Genomic DNA, 9498 nt, shown 5'->3' with positions numbered 1-9498 from the left:
TTTTCTGTAAAATAAGAATGACAACATCCTCGTGGAGTTGTAATGAGAATTAAATTAGGGAATGGACGTTAAGTTCTTGTCATAATACCAGTTATGCAGTTAGCGGCCATTATTATGTGTATTATTGTTTTTATGTTATTGCGCTGCTCTGGCAGGAGAACTTTCTCCCTGGAGGATTGCTCTTGGGAATCTCCTCAAAGTGTGGGCCCAACCACCATCACCACAGCACCTGGGAGCTGGTTAGAAATGCATAGTCTCTGCCCCACCCGACCTGCCTAATCAGACTCTGCATTTTAACAAGGTCCCTAGGTGATGTGTTTGCACAATTAATTTTGAAAAGCATGGTTCAGGATCACAGGTACTGTTCTTCCTGTCTCTAATTTCAGAGTTGGCCCAGGAGGTTCGTAAGCATTGGCATCTCAGAAGCTGAACCCCAGCTCACTTCAGCTGGCTGCACCTTTAGCTGAGGACGTTAGGAGAAGGGGGTCCTTCACGGAGCCCTGACTAACCTCACAACCTCCGAGCAAGTGACTGTGGAGCTAGCGGATGGATCCACACTCCAGCTTGCTGTCTCCTTCATCCCAGGCCTGCTCTCACCCAGCAGAACCCTGTATGGAAGGTGGGAGAAGCCCATCCCTCCGTGAGCAGGGCAGAAACTCCTCCTTTCCCTGGAGCCGGGTCCCCAACTCCAGCCTCGCTGACCCTGACTGGTTTTGGGATGAGCACATCCAAGCAAAGAGGGCCAGAGTGGAGACCATTGTCCAAGGCATGTGCCTCTCCCCTAACCCTCTGATGCCAGGCAATGCCCGAGCACGGGACAGCCCGTGCTGCCCGGAGAAGGCCCGAGAAAGGAAGAGGAAACAGAGCCTTCCCATGCAGCAAAACCCCCCAAAGCCAGGCCCTGCTGGGAGCCATGGCAGCAGGAAGGGGGGTCCTCGTGTGAGAGAACAGCTTCATCTACTGAAGCAACAGCTAAGACATCTGCAAGAACACATCCTGCAGGCTGCTGGGCCTAGGGACATAGCTCAGGGCTCAGGAGACCCTGAGAAGGGGAGGGGCCCTCAGGGTGTAAAGCAGAGGAATGGCTATGGGTCCAGACCGTGGGCTGTAGACAGTTATCTCTGTGGGGTAGAAAACCACAGAGTGTCTGAGGTCGAATACCAGCCTGAGGAACCCAGGTTCCTTCCTTCTGGAACACGGGCTTTGCTGGAAATTCTGAGGAAAGAATTGACTGGGGCAGTGTCCCAGGCTGTGGACTCAGTATTACAAAAGGTACTGCTAGATCCACAAGACCACGTGACTCAGTTGGGCAGAACTTTCCAGGAGCTGGTGCCAGAGGGTAGAAGCGAGACTTCACCTGAGGGAGGGGCCTGTAGAGATCCACCTCCTCTGGCTGCCTTACCCAGGAGGGCACAGGCTGAGGTCCCACGGGGAACCTTATCTCTGGCCAAGCCTCTAGATCCTCCTAGGTACCCTGTCTCTCCAAGAATTATCCCCAAGCCCTATCAAGGTCCTCAAGGTCCCCCAGCAAACTGTGCCTTCACTGTGTCTTCCCACATGCAAGAAAATCAGATTCTTAGCCAGCTACTGGGTCAGGGGCCCAATGGTCACTGGAGCAGCAGTCTTCTCCAGGACTCATCTTCCCAAAGTCACTCCTCCTCAGAGCCTGCCCTGCGACCTTGGGGAGCTGTCAAACTGCGGCCATCAGTTTTGACCCAGCAGCAGCATGCTTCGCCCTTCTCGTCCACCCTTTTGGAAAGACTGTCCCTTCTTCCCTCGGTGAAGATGGAGCAGGGTGACCTGCAGGCTGTCACTGATGCACTTCCTTTTTCTTCAGTCCACATATCCTTTACTGGTAATTGAAGTTCTCATTGTCACAGCCCAGAGAAACAGGAATCTGGAAGATGAGGGGGACGGAGACAAATAAGTACATGGCACAGGGAATAGCTTTGCTTTCTTGATGGTCTTAATGTTGCTTCTGGACCTTCCTTCCCTGTGGCTTAGACTTACTAGGTTCCTGAGAAAACGGTGACCACATTCTGGGATTTAAGGATACTGGGGAGAAAGGTGCATTTACCTTCTCTGTGACACCACAGCTCATACTACTACTGACTTGCTCCTTTGGGTCTGAGAGGGTTTTGTTTTTCAACTCAAATGGGCTTCCAAAGTACGATAAATGCTCTATGGAAGGAAGAACCCCATAATTTGGTTGTCAGCTGCCCATGTACCTCGACAGCAGGGGCCAAAGGAATGACTTCATCCGAGGCATGGCTCCCCAGCCCCTTGGCTCCACAGGCAAAAGCCCGGCACTGACTAGATAATTCAGGAGGAAGATACGAGGGATCAGAAACTTCTGAGGCAGATGGGGAAGGGGCCTAGAGCAGGGGCAGCTGGAGGGGTAAGAAGGCTTCAGTTTAAGGCCCAGCTTCTAAGCTGCTGCTGAGAGGAGTAGAGCGTGGGGTTGGGTAGTGGAGGGAGAGACCCCCATGGAGAAGGCTGGAGGGCCAGGGTTGGTCTGTAGGGCTCTGGACCTTATTGCATCATCTTGGCCACCCTTAGGCAGACCCCATTCTCTTAAACAGTATTTCCCAGAGTAATGTCCCCTCAAGATATTAATAATTGTTAAACTAGAAAAAAAAAAGCAGCTTGGGTAAATATTGGGTTAGTTTCTTTGCTGCAGGGCCTCTCAGAACCTTTAACATGCTCAAGTCCAAGATGTAGCTCTAAGAGGAGAATGTGTGTGCAGCCCCACACTCACATGACCAAAGAACCCTCTTCCAACAAGCGTCTTGTAGGACTTAAAGTTCCTGACAACATAGTTTGGATGTTGCTTTTTTAGCGAGCTGAGTTCATGCTGCTGCTTCTCATGGGAAGCCTTGAATCGAGTCTCCAGGGGTCGATGCGTCCGTGAGATGAACAGTCGTGCGCTCTCTCTGGCAAGCTGTAGTAAGGCCGGGGGGATCAGGTGGGACCAGCTCACTGCCACGCGAGCCGGCTCGTGTCCTAACTGCTATGAGCGCCCCCTGCTGGTCACAGGTGTTGGAAACACCCCGAAAGCTCGGGTGCCACTGGGTGTTTTCTGGGCAGGCAGTAAGCGCCTATAAAACCAATGCTAGCGACACCTCACCTGCCTCTTCAGGCAGCAGGGAATCTTTTTGGAGGTATACAGAGGGCCGCATAGATAGATTTTTCTTGTCAGGAGATCACCATGTGTGCAAAAGGCTTCCTATCTGGCCTTTGGTAGGAGGCCACTGGTTAAGACTCCCTGTCAAAGTCAGGCAGTGGTGGAAGAACCTCAAGAATACAGTCCCCAGAGATTCTCTGCTCCCCCTGGGAGGGGCATGCTGATCTTTCTCAGGCACCTACTGTGTCTGGCCCTACCCTGCGAAATGAGGATCGGGCTCAGAGAGCTTCAAGAGGTTTCAGGGCCCATCCACCGGGCCTGGCTGCACAAGTGAGGTGCTTTGCTATCTTTGCAATGATTCGGATCCCCTGGGCAGCATCCTAGCCCCCCAGGTATTTCCGCATTCCTGAGGCCTACATTCCAGCATTGGAGGTTTATTCCTGTGGGCCATGAAAGCCACTTAAGAGCAAGATACTCTGAAGTGTAAAAGAACTCCCAGGTTCACATGACAGCCCTATGAAACAGGTGAAGCAGGCGTGATGACGAGATGATGAGGGTAGCATCTGCTGTGCACTTGCTCTGTGGCAGGCACCGCTACCAGCATTTCACTGTACATGTCCACCTTCACTTAGCCGCATTCTGAAGCTCAAAAAGCTTTGAAAAACCCCTGATTTCTTTCCCCTATGGCTGGTGGGAGCTTTTTTGGTGGTAAAACCTGACGTGCCCTGATTGGAGGCTATTTATAACCTAACCAACTTACTGTAAATAGTCATCCATTTTTCTGTGGAAACATTAATGTTTTGGATTACAGACTGCTGCCACAGCCTCTGCTGCAGGTGTTAACTAACATATGGTACATGCACCATATTATCTTTATAAAATATCAGAAATTCTGAAATCTGAACCCCATTTGGCCCAGTGTTTCAGGTAAGAGGTTGTATGCCTGTGTTATCTCATGATCCTTGAGCATCCACTCCAGGTCAGGTATTTGAGAGGCAGGCACAGAGAAGTGAACTAACCTGCCCAAGGTCACACGAGAGACACATGCAGAGCTGGGATTAAAACCCACGATCTGACTGCCAAGCACAAGCTTTAACCACGCATTCTACATTTAGAAATGGCCCAGAGAAGGTAAGTGGCTTGCCCAAAGTCACACAGCTAATAGGTGGCAAAATCATTATCTGAAACAGGGTCTTTGGACTGCTAAATCCAGGATTCTTTCCACAGCTCTTATGAACCTACAAGAAGGAAAAGAAATAGAACCAATAGACAGGGGACAGGGTCTTCCAGGTAGCTGCCTGTATGCCAGGGCTAGCTGTAACTGTAATCAGTTGATTTCCTTTGGTAAACTGATATATCCTACTGAGAAGTCTTAATTGTCCTAAAGCTACAGCCCTCAGACCTGAGCTCCAAGGTTCCTTACCTGCATAAAGCTTTTCAACCAGCCCCAGGACTGACCCCGTCAATACTAAGTGTTCTTGTGTAAGAATATTTGCCTCCCATCCTGGTGCTAGGCAGTCATACCACAGGTCCCTGCTCTTGTTAAAGGGAAAGGATCTGTTCCCAGACTGAGGTATGGGTTGGAATACAATTTCTGTATTTGCAAATGGATTAAGGTTGACCATTCATTTAATCATTCACACTTACCTTTATCTAACAAATGGTTATTGAGCACCTACTATGTTTCTAGCACTGGGCTAGGCATGTGGAATACAAAGATGAAAAGATAAGGTCTTTGCCCTGGAGGTGCTCACAGTCTAAATGGGGAGACAAACAAGCAGTAAAAATTCCAATAAGGTCATTGCTACAACAGAGGTTTGTACAAAGAGGCTTGGTAGCCCAGGGTGAGGAAGGCCTAACTCGGCAAGGAAAGATTTTACAGAGGAGGGAGCGTCTGAGCTGAGATGGGAAGGGTGAGAGAAAGTTCTGCCAGGCAAACAGAGAGCAGGTACAGAGAGCAGCAGTTCAAGTTTCTTGAGCCAAAGCAAATTGTGATCTGGTACCTCGTCTGGTTAAATGCTTGTTGGCTTAAACACTGCAAAGGCAATTTTGAGAGCCAGAATGGGGCTCATCAATCAAGTTCCCTCTTATTTTACAGATGAGGAAACTGAGACAGAGAGGGGCAGGAAATCCTTACTTGGGTTTCAAAATGGTTTATCTGGTAAAGGGCTGCCATCTCTTCTCATCCTATTCTGAAAGCACAAACGAAGTACAACAAACTGTATTTAATATATATGCCATAGAACTTTTACACATCAAAATGGTTCTAAAATTCTGCAGCTGTACTGTACATAACTCATATGGTATTCAGCACCCAGAAAGAAAAAGCTTATCTGGTCAGATTTGCTAGAGACAAAAACAGAGCAAATACACTATGCAACCAGAATTAAATAAAATAAAAACTGTCAGGAACAGGACAATTCACTGTTTGGATAATTTGACACAATTATTTGATACACTGGTGTTAATTTTCCTTAACATTGCGATAAATCCAGGAGGGTCTAAATCCTGGTCACTTGAAGAAGGCCAAACTAATGTTTTTCTTCACACGCTACCCCAGCTCCCACCTCCTGAAGGCTTATTTCCCTGATGTACAGGTAAAGTCATCCCATTGAGCTTCAGCCTCTGCAAAACTCCAGCGTCCAGTTCTAGGTCAAGACGCTGTCTGAACAGGCACGAATAACTTTGGGTTAGGAAGTTTGGGTATTTGAATTTTTAAGCTTCTGACCTGTAGAAATACCCAGAAACACACATGGAGGGAAAAGTGGGGGGAGAGAGAAACATTAGCAAAGGGCATCTTTGACCTGGTGTTCTGTCTTTGCTGGGGACACCATGAAGAAGAAAGATTGTATGTAAAGAGTCGGACACTGTCAAATTGACATTCAAATTGCTGTGTTTCAAACGGAGTGAAGGTACATACAGAAGGAAAATCAAGCTCTGATGGTTGGAACCAGGCCTTGCCTGTTTCTGTCAAGTTTCTGAGGGTCTCCTTTACCCTGGGTGTTGGGTAAGGGCTGTTAATACTTTGTATCTATATCATTCCTTTGCATTTCCCAGGTTTTACCCTCATAATCAGTTGCTTGGTTGACCCCTGCACCAAGCTGATTTCAATTCATTCGGCAGCTCCAAGTTGCTAATAAACTGCTCTTTGGTCTACACCTACGCCCCTTCCCTTGGCCCTTTACCAGGCAGAAGACTCAGGGGCTGCCGTGCAATCTGCAGCAGGAGCTGGTACCACATGGGCCTCGACCCTGGGCCCTCCCAAAGTCATACCTAGACCACGGCAAGCTTTTCATGGGTGAAAAAACCTTCATACATCTAGCATATCAAAAAAAAACATTTCTTTTCTAATGGGCACTACATAGCTAATTCCGATTTTTCTGTGTATAGCTGAATAGGCTTAGAAAATAGCCATGGCTTCTTTTTCAAAGGAAGTCCTTTTTAAAAAGGTTGACACCATTCTCGTTAATCTCCATGTTGAACTGGAAGCTTACAGTTCTAACTCTGAGCACCTTACCGCAAACGGCTGACTAGATGGGCTTCATTGTTTGCACAGTTCAACCGCTGCATTACCTCCCAGATGAACAAGTGGTTCAGCAACTTTCGCGAGTTCTATTACATTCAAACGGAGAAATTCGCCCGGCAAGCGATTTCCGATGGAGTCACAAATCCCAAAATGCTGCTGGTTCTCCGCAACTCGGAACTTTTTCGAGCTCTCAATATGCATTATAACAAGGGAAATGACTTTGAGGTAAGACATGTACTTGGGTCCCATGAGGTCTGATGAGTGCGGTCCATTTGTGATTGGAGCTTTAGAAAAGATCCCCCTCTGGGTCTGTCCTTGTCACTGAGCACCAATCTCTGTACCATCCACAAAGATTACAGCCTCTATGTCTTCTCCTAGGCAACAGGTAGGTGCCGCCAATTGAATAGATAGCCAGTCTTCCTGTTGAAACTGGAGCAGAGGTCTGCCAGGTGTTATGCCATTTTAGACTTAATACTCTGTAATTATCAAGTCGCAGAACTTGTTGACCTTTTCGCCTTAGTGCCTGGAAACCCAGAACCGAACACAGGGCTCGGCTGCAGTACCTAGTCTTGGCCCAAGTTTTCTTGACAACCATTTCTGTTCACCATCTGGTGCTTACCTTTATTCTCACTTGAACAGTTTTATTTGTGCGCCTTTCACGGCAAGCCATCTCACTCAAGTCCTCTCAGGAAATAATGAATAAACAGTATTCAAGCGTCTCCGTCCTTTGGGGATCTCTATGAAGGCACACTGGTGGCACCTTAGAGGTAAAGCATCAGTAAAGGGTGAGCACATGGTCTGTGTGTCACTGGAGAAAACTCCTAACCCAGACGTGTGTTTCCTTGTGTGCAGCCCACAGCTGTTAGCCTGGCATCTTGTTCTGCAGATACCAGGTATATCTGGTCACCGACTATACTTCCTTCTTCTTGACTTTCTCACTGGTGATCACAGTTGGCAGTTGACCGATACCTCCAAGAAAGGAAAGAACTGCTGGCATCCACCGGTCGGATGCTCCATTAGAATGTTTGGAGACCTAAATCCACTTGTGGGGAAAATGGACCATGCCTCCTCGCTGAGGCTTGTGGGGTTAGGAAGTGTGGCAGGGGCAGTGCTGCCGCATCTTTCCATGTGGGAGTGGTCATTTGACATGCAGTGGTGGTCAGCCCCGGGCCAGGCTGGATGGAGGACCTGTGGATGCCCCATCGATTATGGTGCCAGTCTGGGTGAGGTCCTGGAACATATTCTTTAGCCTCCCTCAACCTCCTGGTTGGCTTTAGAAGCAGGAATGATTCCAAGTCCTTTAGATTCAGCCCCAAAAGTTGGTGGGATGAGGTATGACAGTCATAAACTTGGGGGCACTCTTTTCCACATTAGGCACTAAGGAAAAGGATCCTGAAAACCTCTTCTGAACCACAGATTTAATTTCAGAGTCAGAGTTTCCCACTTACTAAAAATGTGCCTCATTAGTGGAATGAGCTCCTGCTACAAGGCGAGTGTCCCTACTGTACTTTCTCCCAGGTCTCTCATTGGTACCATCATTTTAAGATTTGTTTTTGACGAGGGAGCAGGGGATTCCTAGGGCTGCAAAACCTGGAGGCCAGTAGAGCAGGACGCTCTTATCAGCCCACTACCCAAGGAACAGGCAGCATCAGGCAGTGAGGTCCGTTCCAGTAGTGTGTCACAGCCTCACGTCTTTTCTTTCTGGTGGGTCTCTTTGGGAATACAGGTTCCAGACTGCTTCTTGGAAATCGCCAGCTTGACATTACAGGAGTTCTTCAGGGCTGTCTCCGCAGGGAAAGACTCAGATCCTTCCTGGAAGAAACCCATTTATAAAATTATTTCGAAACTGGACAGTGACATCCCAGAGATATTCAAATCTTCCAGCTATACCCAGGAGCAGTTTCAGAATTAAAATCCCACAGTGAGGAGCTACTAGCCAGGGTTTCCTGGCTTTGTCTTACTTATATGGCAGTCAGCACATAGGACCACAGCCATGCTCATATAAAAAGTTATAAGGATAGGTATATATAGGTACTATTACCATTTCTGATCATTTATTTCCTTTTCCAGAATCGTCAGAAGTTTCACCTTAACTATAAAATATATCAACCAAGTGTAATGGTGTGCTGGTGGCATACTGTAAAAGGAACACAATAGTATTTCGGAATCAGAAGGCTTGAATCTCCACTCCACTGTTTCCAAGTGTTGTGACCCTGGGAACTTGCAGGTATTCTCTGCATCTATAAAATGAGGCTGTTAAGGATTAAAAGGTAATGTCCTAAAGTACTGTGAATTGTTCCCCACTACACAAGTGTTGGTTTCTCCCCCACCCTTGGCTTTCAGATAAGATTATCTCTGTGTGTGTGTGTGTGTGTGTGTGTGAGAACAAATTGCTGGTTGTAGTTACCTATTTATCAAGTCCCACCTATTTGCTAGACACTTTCAAATATATTACCCTCCAGTTTTTTCACCCTGAAAAGTAGGTATTATCTTCATTTAAAAAATAACCCTCAGAAGTTTTAGAACAGTGAGGTCACTCGCCCAAGTACAAGGCTAGGGTATTTGGGTTGGTAAGGATAGTCAGGAGTGTGGAGGAACCTAAGACCTGCTGATTGCTAGACTGTATCCTACCTCACGCTACTCGTCATGATCTTGAACAGGCCACCATCCCCAGTAAGCCTCCAGCACTGATGGGGCACTGTCATCGGACAACCCCTGCTTGGCACTTAGGACTGCTTCATCACCCAGGGTTTCCACTGACCATTCCAGCAAATGGAACACAAACTCCGCAGGACTTGAGCGTTGCTATCCATTCGTCTGCTGGAAACGCTTATCAGCTGGACAACCC

General features: G+C 47.7%; 1 protein-coding gene across 2 annotated transcripts; it reads left to right on the top strand.

The window, feature by feature from the left end:
- The first annotated feature begins 412 nt into the window (after positions 1 to 412).
- On the top strand, positions 413 to 8691 carry PROX2 (prospero homeobox 2). Of its 2 annotated transcripts, XM_081050455.1 has the most exons (4): positions 413 to 1848; positions 5620 to 5721; positions 6681 to 6875; positions 8377 to 8691. In XM_081050455.1, exons 1-4 carry the CDS (start codon positions 547 to 549, stop codon positions 8560 to 8562), a joined length of 1785 nt encoding a protein of 594 aa, XP_080906581.1. In that variant the 5' UTR covers positions 413 to 546; the 3' UTR covers positions 8563 to 8691. The 2 variants fall into 2 exon arrangements, with proteins under 2 accessions (XP_080906581.1, XP_080906582.1); XM_081050456.1 differs by lacking the exon at positions 5620 to 5721 and having other exon boundaries at positions 413 to 1272.
- Positions 8692 to 9498: the final 807 nt, after the last annotated feature.

This window comes from Rhinolophus hipposideros (assembly GCF_964194185.1).
Source record: "Rhinolophus hipposideros genome assembly, chromosome: 5".
Lineage (NCBI taxonomy): Eukaryota > Metazoa > Chordata > Mammalia > Chiroptera > Rhinolophidae > Rhinolophus > Rhinolophus hipposideros.
Note: the sequence above shows the minus strand (reverse complement) of the source record. Positions and strands in the feature narration are given on the sequence as shown.